Source organism: Eriocheir sinensis, chromosome 41 (assembly GCF_024679095.1).
Source record: "Eriocheir sinensis breed Jianghai 21 chromosome 41, ASM2467909v1, whole genome shotgun sequence".
NCBI lineage: Eukaryota > Metazoa > Arthropoda > Malacostraca > Decapoda > Varunidae > Eriocheir > Eriocheir sinensis.
Genome location: NC_066549.1, coordinates 15043861 through 15063380, shown reverse-complemented (window position 1 = coordinate 15063380; position 19520 = coordinate 15043861). Strand labels below are relative to the sequence as shown.

The 19520-nt window shown below is 42.2% G+C and overlaps 1 protein-coding gene across 2 annotated transcripts in view; it reads left to right on the top strand.

The window, feature by feature from the left end:
- Window positions 1–19520, top strand: part of LOC127009707 (piwi-like protein 1) — a 33740-nt gene that overhangs the window by 7941 nt on the left and 6279 nt on the right. For both annotated transcript variants that reach the window (XM_050883051.1, XM_050883050.1), the window contains exons 3-13: window positions 1435–1754; window positions 2673–2819; window positions 5561–5759; window positions 9534–9733; window positions 10236–10349; window positions 10565–10730; window positions 11230–11334; window positions 13263–13428; window positions 15721–15899; window positions 18059–18253; window positions 19069–19293. In XM_050883051.1, the coding sequence (XP_050739008.1) occupies window positions 1435–1754; window positions 2673–2819; window positions 5561–5759; window positions 9534–9733; window positions 10236–10349; window positions 10565–10730; window positions 11230–11334; window positions 13263–13428; window positions 15721–15899; window positions 18059–18253; window positions 19069–19293 (2016 nt within the window). The remainder of the gene's footprint in view (window positions 1–1434; window positions 1755–2672; window positions 2820–5560; window positions 5760–9533; window positions 9734–10235; window positions 10350–10564; window positions 10731–11229; window positions 11335–13262; window positions 13429–15720; window positions 15900–18058; window positions 18254–19068; window positions 19294–19520) is intronic.

The following is a 19520-nucleotide window of genomic DNA, read 5'->3' as shown; positions in this document are numbered from 1 at the left end:
AACCCCTTAACCCTTTCTTTGAGCGTGGTGCGAGACACAACTATCCCCTCAGGCGCAGTCAGGCAGCCCAATGGGGGGGTCTCTTTTAACCTCTGTGTCTCAAAAACTATTCATCACAACTAAAAACCAAAAACACCATTGGAAAGAGGAGGTCCAGATCTATAGGAGTCGGTTATGTATGCCTCTCCTGTGAACGTATATGCACGTTCAGGGAGTGTTGAATGTGAACACTTACGTCAGTGTGTGCGGGACGATCAGCCATACTGAGGGAACTGCAGACATCTTTCCTTGAGATTCTGGCAAGGTTGTATTGCCAACTGCAATATTTACAACTACAGTACCCTCTCGAGTTTCGCGCTATCCGAGTTTTGCGATCCTCGAGTTTAGCGCTTAGTCCTAAATTCTTACCATCACGACTTTCGCGCATTACCGCCACAAGTTTCACGTTGCTTTGACATGTACAGGTCACGTTTGCCTACCGTCGGCGTATGCATGCTGCCTTAATTAAAAGGCAGTGTCCAACCATTGGGGCTATGGGCAACCGCAGTTGCCCATAGCCCTGCAGGCTCGTGCTGGATAATCCGTTTTGCCGATGTTTTGAGTCTTACTCCTATAGAATTGCCAACGCTCATAGATAGTGGAGGATGAACAGTCGAATTCCTCAATCAGACCGTGGCGGGACTCGTGTTTCTCAAGTCACTGGCAGATCTCCAACTTCTGCCTCAGGGTAATCATCTTGGGCTTCCTCTTCTTGGTAACCTTAGGTATGTTGCTACCGAATAATAGGCCCAATGGTCCAGTAATAACGGTGAACGGCAGGTCTCGATACGGCAGCACAGCACTCTGGTCTATGGCGGGTAAACATGTCAGAGACGCCACATAGTTGCCAACTCCGCTTTGGCAGCCCTGGCGTAAACAACCAGTGTTGCCATTCTAGAGATTTTCCCACTTCCCTATTTCCCTATTTGTAGTATACAGGGCCTGAGCTCAAGTTCAGATAGTCTTTTCTCCCAATCTATATTTGTCCAGCTTTTCCTTCATTATATGGACACTGCCTGCCTCAACAATGTCTTTGTTTAGTCCATTCCATGTATCCACACTCCTGTATGAAAAACTGTACTTCTTATGCTGCTGTGATTGTCTTACAGTTGAGGCTTTTTTCTGGAGCCACAGCTTTTAGGACAGTTGAATGTTAATGTCAGGCTGTGTAATAGAGGTTAAGATTCTGTTCTGTCATTTGTATATGAAAGTGATCCATATTAATTTCTAGTTATCAGATATTTAAATTAATACTCACTGGCCACTATGCACTACAGATGGTTACTATTATTTTTGTAAACAGAGAGAGAGAGAGAGAGAGAGAGAGAGAGAGAGAGAGAGAGAGAGAGAGAGAGAGAAACAACTTGCAAGTGTACAATACTCAACATTTAACAGAGTGGGGCAAGAGGTGTGCTGGGAGAGGCAACAACCTTGTCCCCAACTTCACCACCACCACTAGACCATGGAGATGACACCCCAAAATCCGAGACCATGAGCCGTGGGAGATTGCTAACCCAGTTGATTCGCCAGCGAGCCACTGGTAGGGGGGCTGGTGGGGGGTCCTTGGTGATGGACAATTCTGGAGACAAGGGGAATCTGGACAAGCCAGGTACAGCAAGTGGTGGTGCTGCATCCCTTCCCCAGCGAGGCAGAGGGGAATTGATGATGGCCCGTCTAGTGAGCACCATCACCACGCAACCTGGAGCTCTGCCGTTGTGAGTCTAGTTTATCTTTTGAGATGTTTTTCATCTACATATAGATTTTTTTATGATAGAATATTTTCTTATGTCATGTTGTATTATGCATATTCCTTTCCCAAGTCCTCTAGATATCAATACTGATTCAGTGTTCTCTCTCTCCGTGTGCAACAAACCTTACAATGAAAGGCTTTCATCCCATAAGCTGTTCTCTCTTGAGAAACGTCGGCTCCGAAGAAAACTAGAGTTGAAATGCAAGGTTTTGGAGCCATCTAATTAATGTAGAATCACTTCGGTTTAAGGACAGACCACCTAGTCTGGACCATGGGGTCTGTGTGGTCTGATTTTCAATGTAAATCTATGTAAATCTCTCTCTCTCTCTCTCTCTCTCTCTCTCTCTCTCTCTCTCTCTCTCTCTCTCTCTCTCTCTCTCTCTCTCTCTCTCTCTCTCTCTCTCTCTCTCTCTCTTTTTCTCTCTCCCCCCATATTTTCACTTGCAAGCTCCCCAAAGTCATGGTTTTCTGTCCCCTATTGTGTGTTGAATTTTGTTTGGGAACAAAAATGTCAACATATGACTTCTCTGCCCACCCTCTGCCAGTGATTCATGTGTACGCCATTACATATTAGAAAATGTTTCGTAGTTTGAGGTGCATTATCATTAACCCGTCTACTGCGATTGGCATAGATTTGGCTTTCAGTGATAGCCTGGTAATATATACTCCCAGGTCTTTCTATGCCTGTGGTGGATAGTGGAGTATGTGTTTCCCATGTGGTATTGGTATGCTGGATATCCCCTCCCAAAGTGCATGACTTTACATTTTTCTTCATTGAATTGTAGCAGCCACTTTTGTGTTCCATTCCTGTAGCTTGGTGATGTCTTCTTGTTGGAAATCCGCAGTTAAGGGGTTAATTGCTATCCTCTCTATGCATTCTTAGGAAACCTGGTCCACATCCCAGTTCCCGAGCCACCAGCCCACCAACCACCAATGATGAAGTGGATTCAGCTGCTGAGGGCATACAGGACCTCAGCATGTCTGAGAGTGAGGCTGAGGTTGTGTCCCGTCATGGTACTGAGGGAACCAAGTGAGTTCTTGAGATAGTTCTTTGCTCTTGAAGCCCTGTGTTGATAATATCTGAAAATTATATTGCTGAAGAAGGTTGAAATGAGTTCTTCAGATGATCCTTCATTCTTGAGCACAGATATGTAGACAGTGTTTGAAAATACATTATCAAAGTGGGCGTAACCCATAAAGTGTCAGAGACGTAAGAGATACGTCAGCCGCTCTCAGACATTAGAACATCAGAGACATAAGAGATACATCGCCCTCCTCCCATCCTTTTTCTGATGGGAGAGATAAGAGAAAGGGCATTGCAAGGAAGGAGGGTGGTTGGGTCTTTGGGACGAATCATGAATGGCAGAAGTTTGATCATAGAGTTAAAGAGAGATTTGAGAAATACAATAATAGCACCAACCCTCACATATGCAAGTGAAATGTGGGCCTGGAATGAAAGTCAGAGGTCTAGAGTGCAGGCAGTGGAAATGAGTTATTTGAGGAGTGCTTGTGGTGTGTGTAGAATGAATGGAATGAGTAATGAAAGTGTGTACGAGCGTTTTGGAATGTGTCACGGTGGTGAAGGGAAGAAGTGAAGCGACAGACTTTAAAGTGGTTTGGCCACATGGAGCGAATGGAGGAAAGTAAGATGACCAGAAGGGTGTATGTGAGTGAGATAGAGGGAGGCAATGCTAGAGGACGACCTCCAGTGAAATGGAGGGATAGGGTGCAAGAGTACGTAAGGGAGAGGGGGGAAAGATCTTTGAGAAACTTTGAGCAGGCAAGGAGGGAGTGTCTGGATAGAGAAAGATGGAAGCTCTTCTGCCATGGCCATCCCCTGGTGGGAGCTCCTAGGAGCAGGCGTCGATGAAATGATGATGATGCGTCACACACATGAGGGGAAATTAGAAAGGTGTGGGGGGTGAGGGGCAGAAGGGAGAGCCAGGTCATGTCTCACACACACACACACACACACAAGATGGTGGACTGACTGCTGATCTCCAGATGTGCTCCAAATTCACATCACAGCTGCGTGGGATTAAATCCTGGACGTGAATTACTAAGGTGGGAGCCGTGCTAGGGTACAATCGTGCTGTCCCGAAGAAACAAAGGCTGTTGACAGTGTACAACATCGAGAAATGAGCAAGGAGGAGGCGGGGGTGGCGGCCTTGCCGACCCCGCTGGCATTGTTTACACCGCAGGGCGCAGGGGTCAGGACAAGACAGGCATCAAAAAGGCAAGAATTTGAGTTTGAGGGCTTCACGGATGACATGGAGAGAACCAGAGACAGAGATGGTATGTTGAGAAGGAGGCTCATAGACTTGGAAAGGCAGATGAAGGATATGAGAGATAGAATGAGGACGCTGGAGAGAGAGGTGGACGTTCTGAAGACAGAGAAGGATGTTTGGAAGAATGCGTATAATGACTTGCACAAGCAGGTAACATTGAACGAGAAAAAGGCAGAAGACGCTGAGGTTAAAGTCAAGGAATTAAAGGAAACGCATAAGTCTGGAAGGAGGAACAAGAAAAGGAGAATGTTATCTTTAAGAAAATTGTGGAGGAACAAGTCAAGGCTAAGGATGAAGCTATAACTGAAAAGGTGATAAAAGAAAAAACAGAAATAGTGAGGGACTCCACTGAAAAAAAGAAGTCTGTAATAGTGGTGGGCATTAATGAAGAGCACATGCCAGTCAGACATACAAGGGAAAAGAAAGAAAGGAAGGCAGTGGAGCAAGCAATTGAAGCAATTCAGGAAGGTCATGAGCTGGTAGGGGAGATCGAAGAGGTATTCAGGCTTGGAAAGTATGAAGAAGGAGCCCAACGACCAGTTAAAATTAGATTTGGGTCAAGTGGCTGCAGAAGAAGTGTGGGAAAGTCATGGAAGTTAGCAAGAACAGAGACCTACTAGTAACAATAACCCCTAGGCCTACCAAAACCTAATCATTAGGGTATTAGATTCAGGCTGATTTTTTTGAGTGTGTGTGTGCGTCTTATATGACAGGAAATATGGTATATAAGGTTTTGCTAAGCCGCTAACTCTAGGGTGGAATATCTTGTGCGCCATAATACCAATTCCGGTCAGTTCTGGACGCAATGACTGTCATTTCCACTCCTTTCACATCATTTAAGATTGGTTTCGCCAAGAAAAAAAAATCCAAGATGTGGCCAGCACTGGCGAAATCACAAGGTGTCATATTTGCCGACACTTCACGGGTTAAGTGAATGCTTCAGATAGTACTTAATTCTTGAATCTCAAAATGTCAAGATAGTGCTTGAGAATTTTATTATTAAAGTAGCCTTCATGATACTAAAGTAATGATAAAAGTAATAATAATAGTAATCCACATCACCATGGTCATAATCTTTAATTGGGCCCCCATATTGCTACTGTCCAAAGAGTGGTTGAAAATTGCATTGTAAATTTATTTTACTCCTCCATCATCACTGTTTTAATAACACCATTTCTTCCTTAGTAAAAATGGCTAGCAGTAATTTGAATATTTCTTCTATGCCACTAATTTATGGAATAGCCTTAAAAATAAGAATGTCTGGTTAGGTGATGACTTGGATTTAGGTTATGTGGTCATGAGCAAGTTCATATACCTTTAACCTCTCAGTTCGTTGACATATTTGCATTAGTGGTTGTCTGGATGGAAAATGAAAGGAATATCATGGATTTTTGTTGAAATTGAACCAAGACAGAAAAATTAGATTACATTTGTTTTTTCAACTTGAGATGGTATTCTACTGAACCATTTACATTTATAACAGGTTTACTGGGCTGACCAACTGGATTTACATCTGCCGAGAAGGAGACAAGGCAATATTTCAGTACGAGGTCAAGTTTCAACCTCCGGTTGATGATTTGAGACTTCGCTTTCGTCTTCTTAGCACCTTTAAGGAGCAATTGGGGTTTGCCAAGACATTTGATGGAAGCATTTTGTGGCTCCCCGTAAGGCTGCCAAAAGAGGTGAGTTAGGAAATTTAACGTGATAACCTTACTATATATATATATATATTTTACATTTATACAAATCTTACATTTTCTTTTTGCGTTTAATGAGACTAGCTGAACAAATTTCTGTTTTTGTTATCAACAAAACTGTAACATTTTTTCATGAAGTATCTAGTGTGTTAAGTGAATTTTATGTTAGTTCCATAAAAATGGGGTATACTTTCTTAATTAATGAAAATGTGGAAAACAGATGTAAATCCCTTTGCATACAGTAATGCCTTCTTATATATGGAGGTGTTTTTAAATTAGATTGTTGTGAAGGAAAAACCGTGTTTAACATTTTGAATATAATAATAATAGTAGTACAATATAATATACACTGGGTAATGGCAGAAAATTTAAGTTTACCCTCTTTTATTCAAACTACCATATTTGACGGTTTGTAAGACGCATGGTCTTACAAGATGCAATTGAGTTTAGGCAGACATTTAAAAAAAATAGATAAATTAACAAGTTTAAACTATGTGTGGAAATTAGTCCATCTGTATATATTGTATATTTTGTCATGATTAATCTAAAGCAATTCAGTTAGAATTAAGTAACAAGTGGTAGTAGTTAATACCACAAAAAATAATTTGGAGCCATATGAAGAGTTTCAAATTACCATTAACCTTTTGACTACGGCTGGGTGAAACAAGTGCCCCGCCCCGTATCCGGGCAGGCCGCGCACACCAAATTTGAAATGTCGCTACTGAATATAACAAGTTTTAACCCTTTCCGATCTGACGTTTTCAAATTTTCGTGCTCGTAACACCTAGCAACGTACTCATTTATCTGAACAATGATAATGCTCATGAACACTAAGTACTGGTATCGAATCAATAGTGTAAAACAATAATGAATAATGAGTGAAAAGAAGCTATTGGAAAGTAAAAAGAAAAAAGGTATAAAAAACAGAGGTAACTCTCTCTCTCCTTCCCTCCCTCCCTACATACCTACCTTCCTCCCACCTTCCCTCCCTCCCTCTGTCACTCGTCATAGGCTTGGAGGAAGGATGGAGACATCTCCACTCGGCAAACAAATGTCGTATACACCCATCATGTATGTAGCTACCTCACTGTTGATTTTATTATTCAGGAAAAATCAGCACAAAATAGACAGCGATGATGATAAGAGATACGTACAAGTGTGTCTGAGAGAGAGAGAGAGAGTGGAGATATTTTTGCCACTTGAGTAAGATCAACACACTTACACATGGACACATCCATGGTGGAGAGCCTTTGAAGTACCTTTTTTTATTTAATTGTAAGTTTCTGATACGTCAAGGGGGTGGAAATAGGTTGACCAGAAACATTATTTTATCCATTGCTGGGGCGGCACGGTGGGTAGGGACAACGAGAGCTCTTATACGGAGATAAGAATCACAAATACAGGTAACTCGATTTACGCGAGTTTGTTTTACGTGTTTTTGCAATAACGCGGGGTCCAAAATCTAAATGAATGTTTAATTTACACGTTTTTTCCACTTACACGCGATATTCTATGGAGTGGCCACCATATGTCTCACGCAACTGGACTCACATGGCGCCGCGGCCACACAGCTGAGCTCAGGATCGCCCATGCCTTGCTGTTATCCCGTTTTCCCGTTGGGCGCCATTTGTATGATCTTGATCTTGATGTCACAGCTGGCTTACGATTGTATGACTAAGGAACAGTACAAGCTACATAAAAGAATCATATTGGAAAAAAATATCCATGTGTTCATTATTAATTATTAATATTAGTGAGAATAATGGGGTAAATATGATATCAGAAACTGTACATCATGAGTCTTGTACGAGGAGTTATTTCATGCCCGGCTGCCATTTGCATTGCATTGTTTACAAACCACACAACCACACCCACACAACAAACAGCTGCATGCTGCGTGTCACCAGAACCGCGTGAATTGTGTCTTGCCTAGTTGTCTGTCATAACCTACGAGCGACTGAGAATAATATGCTTCTTATGATCTCAGAAGCTGTACATAATCAGTATGTACGAGGAGATATTTCTCGCAACACCAGCCTGGCCGCCATTTTCATTGCTTTACTCAAGGACACTTGTCAATTCAAGCAGTGAAGATTACACCAAAAATATATAAATTTCGGGAAACTGTACATTGTCAATGTTCTTTAACCCATACATATTTCTGAGCATTTTAAGAACTTTTTTTTTCAAAATTGTTGTCTTAAAGTTTGGGGTGCACGTTATACGCTGCAAAATACGGTATTTATTTTTCGAGAGAAACCTACCCCTTGTTTGATTTACATTGTTTTCAATTTACGCGACCTCTTCAAGGACGCAATACTCACGTAAATCGAGAGTTACCTGTATTACACTATAGACATTGCAAATACCCTTAGAAGAACGATTCGTTACATCGTGATAATAAATAAATACCTAGATAACCAGGGCAGGAAAGACGGAGAATAAGACACAATCAATCAAAAGACAGTTCCTCTCTCTTTCTACACCACACTACATTCACCCAACACGCACACCTTCTCCCCTGTTAGAATTCATTGTTGCTGTGAATTACAAATGCATGCAAGACACTTACGTTCCTACACAATGATAACATTGAAAGTCAAATAAGACACTGTCATATACGACCTACATCCTAAAAACTATTGTACAATATCTGGGAAGAAATAACTCGTATGCTGGCTAAAATGAGCCAGGATGCAGGAGAGGCATCCACAGACATAGTACAAGGCTCACAAGGACGCAGTATACATGTCCTCGTGTTGAAGGGGTTAAGATTCAGTTGTCTACGTGGCACGTACTTGCCGACGTGGCGAAACGTTGTTGATGTCAGAGGCTGGAAACTCAGCCACTGGCTCTTTGCTTACCAGACTTCAGACTAGTAACATCTCTGCAAATATTAGAATTTTCTTTATTTGAAAAATACCAATGAAAACCCTAGCTGTTTGCCACAAGTACCCAGGCTGAGACCAGCATGCCCTCCACACTCGATGCCACGGAACCTCGGACCACAGCCACACCACAAACCGTTTTCCATGTTACCTCAGCTATACTTTCTCCCGACTCTGAAATCTGACAGCTAAGTAGAGGATAGGATTGGCCAAAGCTAGTTTTGTCTTAGTTTAGGATAGGAGTGGGAGGAGTTAAAGGGTAACTCACCTCCTTTGATTTTTGGTGACTACCCATAACTTTTCATACTGAATCTATTTAGTTACGACATACTTATCGGCAGCAGTTGGTACTATGAGACTGGCTGTTCCATAGCATACTCCTCTGCCTCTTCCAAGTTTTGATACTCAGGATAACACCTCTGCATCTTTCAAGTTCTGATACTCAGGTTACTAAGATTAACAGTACCTGCCCAGCCCAAGATGCCATATTAGTGAGATGGGCAGGAATCCTGTCTTATGTGTTCACCCATCCTCCACGTGAGGGAAAACAGGAGCATTATGAGGTTCCAGATCATTTCTAGCTGGGAAAAAAAACAGTTGGGCTTACCAGACATTGGTGACTGAATTAATAGACTTTTATTGTATCTACCCCACCATGATCATTGACAATTCAAATCTGTTGTCTATTGTGAATTTTAGGAGGTAGCTGAAAGCAGTATAGCTCGTACAATCTAGGAGGCTGAGGTCAGGGACGGCACTGCTCAACTATTTTTTGCCTAGAACACTTTCCAGGAAGGTCACTTGGTCCCCCTCAGCTGTCTTTTTAGGGAAACAGAGCCACATGATGATGATTTATCTCACCCCATCCCAGATTGTGGTGTTTGAAACAACAAACCCACACAGCAACGAGCCGGTCACCCTGAAGGTTGTGTACAAGAACTCAAAGAAGATGGATGAATGTGTTCAGTTCTACAATGTGCTCTTCAATCGCGTGATGAGGAAGCTGAATATGTCCAAGATTGGAAATAACTATTATGCACCAGGAGGCTCAGTTCTTGTCCCTCAGCACAAGTGAGTCATCCAGCTGGTGTTGCTAGTCTCCGGATGGAATGGCAATCTCTGTATTCTATAAATGTGTGATTTTGGTTTGTGATTTATTTTTTAGTTTGTTTAGTAGTAGCAGCAGCAGTATTTTTTATTGTTATCATTTTCTTATTTTAAGGATTTATATATTTGAAGCATAAGTTTAACCCCTAAATGGTGGGTGCCAGTAATCATGGTTGAGCAACTCTGCTTCTCTATTTTGAATGCATGAGGGTTCCTTTCCAAGTATTGCTTCCCACAGTAAATACATGAAACCCATTGTCCTATACCACCCCCTCTGTGACTTAACTTCAGTGGTAACCTAGCTTTTGGGTGAGATAGCTGCGTGTCAAGTTTCCCTTGGTCTCCTATTGAGAGAGTTGACTGATGCTTTGTGTTGAGGTGTTCCATAGAGTACTTGCCTTTTTGATATCCTGGCTTGCCTTTGTAAGAAATTGTTATTATCTTGTTTTCTTTTAATTTTATCAAGGTTGGAGATCTGGCCAGGATTTATCACCTCTGTCTCCTATCGAGAGGGTGGACTAATGCTCTGTGTTGAAGTGTCCCATAGAGTTCTTCGCACCAGCACTTGCCTCAATGTAATGTGAGTTGTTCTACTGCATTCTAACACACCATAGCTGCGTTGTTATTCCTTGATTGAACAGCACCATGACAAAGTTGAGGTTTCCCACAGAGCCCTGCACTAACACTTTCCATGGTAAAATGTGAGTTACTCAGCTGCTTTCTGACACACATAACAACTGCTTTGATAATTCCTATGATGTTGAATACTGTGACAAATATTTGGATTTTCCTTAGGGCTGAACTCTGCCAGAAGCATCGAGGGAACTTCAAGGATGCTATCACCAGTGCCCTGATTGGCTGCATAGTCCTGACACGCTACAACAACAGGACTTACTGCATTGATGATGTGCTCTTTGACCAAAACCCGTCATCCACTTTTATGAACCATGAGGGCAGGGAGGTAGGCCAGTGGCATGGATGCTTGCACTTAGAGATTTGTAAGCTTGTTATTGCACACCCTCGTACCAATTATTATTAGCATTCCTTTCTCATAATTGCTTCTAGCACAGTAGAGTAGTCCCATTCTATACATTTTTATATAAAATGTCTTAGTTTATGAGTGGTGACTTTGTCTACGAGCATCCCCCCCGCCACCTCACGGATGGGAGCACGAACTATATGGAGGCCGTCTTGATCAAGCATGTATGTCCCTCCGAGGAGGGACCACAGGCCCTTGCTGGGTGAAGCTTAATAATGACTAAATGAGAATTGAAGTCTTCGTGGCATTCAATGTATAATATAATTTCTCTTATGTTTAATGACAGACCATCTAGTCTGGACCTTAGAGTTTGTGTGGTCTGAATATCTATGTAAATTTCTCTCTTCCTTTCAAGTTTTTAGGTGACATGAAGAATGGAAAGAATGCCTATAATTATAATGCTACTGTTTTGTGTTTTCAGGTGAAGTATGTAGACTATTACCAAGACACCTATGGCATTAAGATCAAGGACCTGCGGCAACCATTACTGCTCCACAAAATCAAGAAAAAAGAACAGAAAGATGCTGTAAGTTATTGTTTTTAGTAAAGACACTAATACCTACTGCTCCACAAAGTCAAGAATGAAAAGAAAATATGTACAGTACCTTCTCGAGTTTTGCAATCCTCGAGTTTAGTACTTCGTTCTAAATTCTTACCATCCTGACTTTTGCCGCATTACCGCCTCGAGTTTCACATTGCTTTGATATGTACGAGTCACATCTACCTACTGTCGGTGTCATGCGTGCAGCCTTAACCCCTTCACTCCGGCGACGCTGACTTCGGCGTCCGACAAGGGAGTAAAGTCGATAAATTTGAGATAACGAGAGTACAGTAAAAAAAAAAGTAATTTTTTCCACAGGTCGGAACCAATAAGCGCTTTTTCATAGATTTCAATACCCCGAGTTTTGAGTTTTGAGTGTTATACCTTCGGAATGAGGCAAGCGCGAAACTTGAGAGGGTACTGTAGTAAGTTTATTGCCTTTTTGAAAAGAAGACTAATTTCTTCCAGTAAGTAACAGATTCTTTGCATGTTATATTGTAAGTGGTGTGTTATTGGTGAAGGTAATCTTTTTATATTTCTATTTTCTAATGCATTTGAGGCTGAACCCTTAATTTATTCTAGGAGTGGAGACATTAACCTTTTCACTGTGGCCGGGCGAAAGCTGCGCCTCACCCCGTATCTGGGTGGGCTGCACGCACCAAATTTGAAACGTCGTTACTGAATATAACAAGTTTTAAGCCATAAACTCAACATAATCATCATGTACTTGTGGGGTTCTTGAAAGGTCATCACCCTGAAAATCATATGTAAAAGAAATTCTTGCCGCAGTAACTGCCAGTGCTCCAAGAGGGCTGCAAGAGTGGAGATGAACGCCGTCCTTTTACTAAGCCTCGTCGTTGCTATGGTAACGGCGTCTCACTCGCAGTAAAATGGAGTACGCTGATCTTCCTGGAGACGTTTAACATGCATTACTAGCTGTCCTGGCCGATGAACTCCTTACAACAGAAGATGAAAAGGAAGCTGCAGTGGTTATGGTGGCACAGAGAGGTGAAATGCAATGGAAACACTTATATGTGTTTGTTTGGGCTGCCATATTTGCTGATGACATCATCACAGCACGAAGGCACTCCACCTCTCAAAGCCAGGAGCCAGCAAACGTGCCGAGTTGGCAACTCGTGCTGCCGCGTCACACGTTTGAGAGCACTCGGGATGTTCCGAGAGTCCCGATTCCCTCTCTCAAACACAGCCTGGGAGTGTTTCTAAAGGGGGCACTAATTTTATGCGGATTTTCGAATAGTGTGGGGGTCCCGGGTCCTAACCCCCATACTATTTGTGGGACGACTGTATGTATATAACTAGGATATCAACAATCACTTTTCTTCTTCTTCTTGTGACCTGTTCAGCTTTGCATCGCTCTTTAGGCCCTCATCAGTACTTTTTTACACTTAGATGCTTCAGTTAGTCACTCTATAATAGTAATTTTTGGGTTCCGCAATGCGAAAAATAAGGATGGGATGTCTCATTATACCGGATGGCAGATGACTCCACACCCAGTCACGAGCGGATGGGGTGTGGGGTTCGGAGCACTTATGGGCGACGGTGAGTGGAATGAACCTATTTTCCTTGTTACTGGGGTCATTTTGAAGGGATTTACCCAATATAAAAATTTTGCTCCCAGTGCAGCAGTGGGGGCCACTTTTATATCACATAGGGCAGTATGCTATGGGTGAATAACCTTCATTTTGCGATGTGATGTTTAGTGACCATATTAATTTTTTTGTTTGTTGTGGGCAATTGGAAAGTGTGAGAAGGCTTCGTCATACCTATTTTGCTACCATTCCTTAAAGCTCCCTCAATGCAAAATGTTTGATTTGCTTCTTTTAATACACTCCCCACATCTTCTAGTCTTCACACTGTCCTCTGACTGATTGTAACTGTTTGTCAATCACCAGGGCAAAACAAAGTTGGTGTGTCTGATACCTGAGCTGTGTTACATGACTGGGCTGACAGACGAGATGAGAAACGACTTCCATGTCATGAAGGACATTGCCCAGCACACCCGTGTCACACCCACTGTTCGCCTAGCATCCCTGAGGACCTTCATCAAAAATGTCAATGGTTGGTTGACACCATATAATACATTCAAAATGCTTGCAGAGTCACATAGTCTGAAAGAAGCCACCATTATGCTAAAACCCCTGGTAACTTGCAACCAAAGGGATTCAAAGGTGCTGAATAAGCATAATTTTGGGATACTTAGAGTATACACCCATCCCCCTGCTATCTCGCCTAGTTGGTTACGAAACTATGCGGGATAACAGAAATACCTGATAGCCCAATGGACCGTATTGGCTATCCAGCGGCGACTCGGAGAAAGTACTGTTTTGGCTTAACTCGGTTCCTCTTTCTTATTTTGGAAAAAAATAATACTGGTTGTCGTTTGAAGCCAAATGTCCAAACGTGGTACCCGCTGGTAGAAAAAAATGTATTTACCCTTTGCTGGTCAGGTTTTAAGGTTTGCGTCTGTGTGTGGTGTGTGTGACCACTGAGGGGCGAATGTGCCGCGGTCCGCAGTCTCTTAAGTTAAGTCAAAACAGTACTTCTCTGAGTTGCCGCCAGATTGCCAATACGGTCCATTGAAAAATCAGTGGGAATAATTCTAATTGGTTATTGGGTGGCTGATCTACCTACATTTTTGATCTACCTACATTTTGTGCCTATTATACCTCTCTACACATATTTTCCCACCAAACACTGTTCCAATATATTATATTTATTATAACACTCACAACGCCACCTTATTACACTCACTGATGATTGGGGGATTCTTACAATGTTGCTCACCCATTGTTATCACACAACAAAACAGGGGTGGGTGCCATTCACTTGTTAGTTGCACAACTCTCTGAGGGGGGGGGTCAAACTGGACGGTTAAGTAGCTGAATGCATCGGAAAATGGCTACCAAAAACAACAACAGCTCCCTCACAATATTTCCTCAGCAGGTCTTATATAAGGCAACCATTTACCAGAAATGGCAATTATTGCTGAATGAAACATTCATAGAAGGTAAGAACGTGTAGCAGAGGCAATACTGGTGTGTCTACCTTTGTTTAGAAACACTACCCCCCCCACCCCCACCCCCACCCCTGCACAACAACTTGGGCCATTGGGCTAATGCCACTGTCTTGACACAACTTGATTGCTCCATTGCATAGCACTGCACAATATTTGGTGCCCCTTTCACCAACTGCATGCACTGCAGTTTTCACTTTTTTTCTCCCACACTCTGCCAACCTCAGATCAAAGTCATGCTTCCTTTCCAGCATTTTCTGTTGTCTTCTTACAACTCCTTACCTTCTTGCACATTCCCCATTGTAACCTAAGGAGCCATGACACACCTTGTGCGCCACTGTAGTGAAGTGGGTAACGTGGCTTTTCTGCTGTCTACTGCCTGCCCGCGGTTTGCCAGCTGTTGACTGCGGGCAATCACAGGCTCTGCTTATCAGTCACCCTTTTTTTATTTTTTTATTTTTTTTATTTATTTATTTATTTATTTATTTTTTTTATTTTTATTGCTGGTTGACCAGGAGCATTTCTGATATTTGATATTTTTTAACATTTTGAAGTTGATTATCTGTGGTCAGTAGCATCTACAGTCATCAAAATTGAGTGGTGATGCATGATGGCTTGCCACCAACCATCCCCAATCAGAGATGATCAGAACTGTGAATGTGTACAAGGGTCTTAACAAATCTAGCTTCATTTGACAGAGCAGCCTGTTCAGCTCATGGTTTCTCCACCCATCATACCTAAATGGGTGATGTGGTGAAGAACTAGGCAAGGAAAGGTATCGTGGCGAGAAATGAAGAGAATGAGAACTTTGTGAAATTACATTTCATCCCATGCTCACAGCTAGTGCAAATCCTTCTTACCACCTACTTGTGATGGGAGCCTTTGCTGGAATAAAAGTGCAGCATGGGTGGTGAAGTGACATCCTCACTCATTACTGCTGTCACTGCTCACAATGTTTCCATCACAGCTCAGAATAATGCTTGGAAGTACTCAGAATAATCTTTCTTTTCTGTCCCATCCTTTCCTCCTAACTCACCATTGTGTTTTCCTGTATTTTCTCAAAAGTGCTTGGTGTAGCTTCCATGTTGGCTCATTTAGGATAATCAACATTACCTCACATTCACGATGGTCAGATATGTTGCCATGCTGTAGGACAACATGTGAATATAAGCCAAACATTCTTAACAGTGACTCACAGGAGTCTGACTAAATAAACAATGGCAGGCCAAGCGGATCACAGAGGGTTTCATTAAATAAACGACGGCCATCATTTTAGGGTTAAAGAAGAAATGGAGTTGTTTGGTGCAGCTGATAATGATTTTTCTTCTTCTTTTCAGAGAATGAAAATGCTTGCCAGATACTTGCTGCCTGGGGACTTTCTCTCAAGGACTCCTGCATAGCTTTTGATGGGCGCATACACAGTCAAGAGCCTATTCGATTCGGCAGTCAGGAGCTTAAGAGCTCAGAGCTTGCAGACTGGGGGCGGGAGGCATGCCGGGAGAAAGTTATTACTCCGGTATGCATTCATGGTTCATTATTCAAGTGTCATCATCATGGTCATGTTGCCATCATCACCACAATCATTATTTTTGCTATTTCAGACTGATAATAGTAAGGAGTCAATACTGGAAACTTTATAAGTAGATAAGTGGGAGCTATGGAATTAGGGTAAACTAGAGGGTTTTGTTGCAGACACTATTTGACAAGCCTTGTTTTACCCGGTGCAGTCAGTACATTCCTGGATTTAACCCTTTCATTGTGCGTGGTGCGGGACGCGACGATTCCCCCAGGCGCACTCGGGCAGCCCAATGGTGCGGTCTCTTTTAACTGCTATATCTCAAAAACTATTCATCATAACTAAAACAACAAAACACCATTGGAAAGAGGAGGCTCAGATCTATAAGATTCGGTTTTGTATGCTGTTATGTTATTTCATATGTGCTGTGTAGAGTCGATAAAACTTGTTGTACTATTGAGCTTTTTCATGTAGTACACTCGCGCGGCCAGCCACGGGAGGCAACTCAGAGTGGTGCGGGGCAGGGTAGTATTACCAACTGAAATATATACAACTACTTGTTCAAAAAATCAATCAGGTGATTGGTGAAGCTATGCAAAAATGCCGCTATATTGGACAAGAACATCGGCCAGTTACTCGTCCGTATATTTTACACTCTAGGCTGATATGATTTTCCACCAAATTTAGTGGAAAACCCACTGAATTGGCAATGCTGTGGGGTGAGAAATAGTGTTGGAACACTCTTATACGTGGGAAATTTGAGTGTGAGTGGAACTCGCATCGAGGATTTAGCACCACCGGCAAGTTACGAGAGTCCTCACTGCAAGGATTTAGCAACGAAAGGGTTAAGACTATAAAGAAATGCAGGCTTGCTGTAGCCCATAGTTGCCTCCATCACCCTTAACCTCTTCAGTCCAGTGATGTATGTATATATCATACTATAATTAATTTACCATAAAAGAAAGCAGGTTTGTAGCTTTTTCTTTGGGTTATCATCTTCAGAAAATTGTTTTCAATAACTACTCTTTTTATGATGTATGGTATATATGTGGTATGTATGTATGTGTTATGTGGTATAAATACATTCTTCATTTGAATGCAAACCACGAGGAGGAAACTATTTAATTAGGTGGGCTGAAAAAAAATACGGTAACCGATAAACCAAAGGATGGGGCATGTGGGTGGGTACATGGTGGGGATCAGGTGGCAGGACAGCTAACAGATGTGGAGTAGAGGACCTGAAAACAGTGCTCAGAAGGGAAGGACTCTAATGATTTGGACATGTAAAGAGAGCAGGGGAGGAAACAGTGCTGGGAGTTTTGGAGAGACTGGAGGTAGAAGGAATGAGACCTACCTAACTGGGGGCTTAGCCCCCCTCTACCACCTAAACCTTTATCAGTGCCGACATTCACAAACACTTGGCTATTTTCGATATACATTTACCACCTGGATTGATGCATACGACTTTCTTGTGGCATAAATACATTCTTCATTTGAATGGACTCCACAAGAAGGAAAATATTTCATCAGGTGGCCTAAATAAGACTACGGTAACCGAAGGATGGGGCAGCAGATAAAGGGAGGAGGGGCAGGTGGCTAGCAGATGCTATTGTAGTTACCGAAAGCGGGTGGTTCAAAAACTATTCTCGGTCGGTTATATCAAGGGTTTACTGTGTGTGTATATATATATATATATATATATATATATATATATATATATATATATATATATATATATATATATATATATATATATATATATATATATATATATATATACACACACACACACACACACACACACACATTGCTGCTGTAAAAGACCATACTAAGTGGAGGAGGCAAGGGGATGCCCACAGAGTTTATGACTTGAACAAGTTGATAGATCCTGCCAGGAGGCACTCAAGATGGGAAGGGGGCCTGCATGGAGTCTTGCCTAGAGTGACCCCCAGACTTGACGTCGTAGGGTGGTCATGGCGATGTGCCCCTGGCGTATATTCCCATTGATTGATTGATTGATTGATTTCATTTTAAGTAACGTGTTCTGCAGCTTTAATACTACTATATAATTGTTAGGTATTGTATTTTGCAGTGTTTATCTCAATTTATTCATGACACTCTTGCAGCTATCATCAGCTTATCTCTTACATTTACTACAGGTAGATCTAAAACCGCGGTGCTGGGTGATCCTCTACACCCCTCGTGACCAGGACTGTGCACAAAATTTCTGCAATATGATGAGGATGGTGGGTCGCAACCTTGGCATCCAGGTTGGGGAGCCGGTGTTGGCACAGCTGCGGGATGATAGAACTGACAGCTATGTTGGGGCCCTCAAGCAGCAGTACCACAACCAGGTAGTGTAGGAGAACATAATGTTTATTTTTTGCTCATTTACCTCATTGTCATCTGTATGCCAGAACCAGAGAGAGTGAGCTGCCAGTGGAAGCTCAAAACACAGACCAAAAAAATTATAAATATATATTGCCAAATTATAGGTGCACCTTATATGGCTTGAAATATGGTATGTCCTCGATATTCTATTATCAAGGATGGACAGTGCTTTGCATCGTACACTTTACAATGATTTATGTACCGACAAGGAGTATTTTTAAAATTTCTTCCGTATGAGTAAATCTTCGTCTGAGGAGCTTCTCGGCCTCATCATCGGCGACTGCACACGACACACATTGCCACCGCTGCTAACGTCATCACCTGCTCCGCCGACACTCCCAAATACCGACTAGGAATTCTACAAATTTACCGATGTTGTGGCTCAGGGCCTGGGGATAGAGTGTAGGATAGGTTCTGTCTCCCAAAAAGTTAAGTGAACACAAAGAAATCAAAGAATAGTTGCCGACGGAAGTGTAACAATTCCATCAGCACCCGCCGGGCCCGCCTGGGCAAAGATAGCGTTAGGTGGGAATGAACTAAATACTGTGTACAAGGCTGATTGTGGTTTTGATAAATTTTCACCAGCCCAACTCCCAGCCCCGGGAATGTGGGCAACCATCAGTTGACTGGAGAAAGAAATGTGACTATTTAATTTGTGTAAATCTTTCCCAACCCCTTCTTCCTATAGTTTAATTGAGTAATGACAAGTTACTCAACTCTAATGCTCCTGCAATATGTAAACAAGATTAGTTTCTCATGCATTGTTCCTTCCATACAGCTTCAGTTGGCAGTCATAATCTTTCCAACCCAGCGTGAGGATCGTTACTCTGCAGTGAAGCGCTTGGCCTGTGTGGACCTGTGCCTCCCAACTCAGTGCATCGTGGCACGCACAATCAACCAGGAGAGGAAGCTGCGTGCAGTGACTCAGAAAATTGCACTGCAGATTAACTGTAAGCTCGGTGGAGAGTTGTGGGCACTCAAGATTCCACTGAATGGACTCATGGTAAAGAGTTTGCACAGAAATAATTGTTTACAACTAAATGTTGTCATCCTGTGATGTGTGGTTTGTTTGGTTTCTTATTCTTATTTTCAATTTACTTGCAAGAGGTTATTTTCTCCTTAAAATGATATATACATACACATTAGTATAATCTGTCTTCTTGCTGACCTGTTTTCTTTCACACTGATTGTTGAAAATAATTTTAAGACTATTTTGCCTCCCTGCCATAT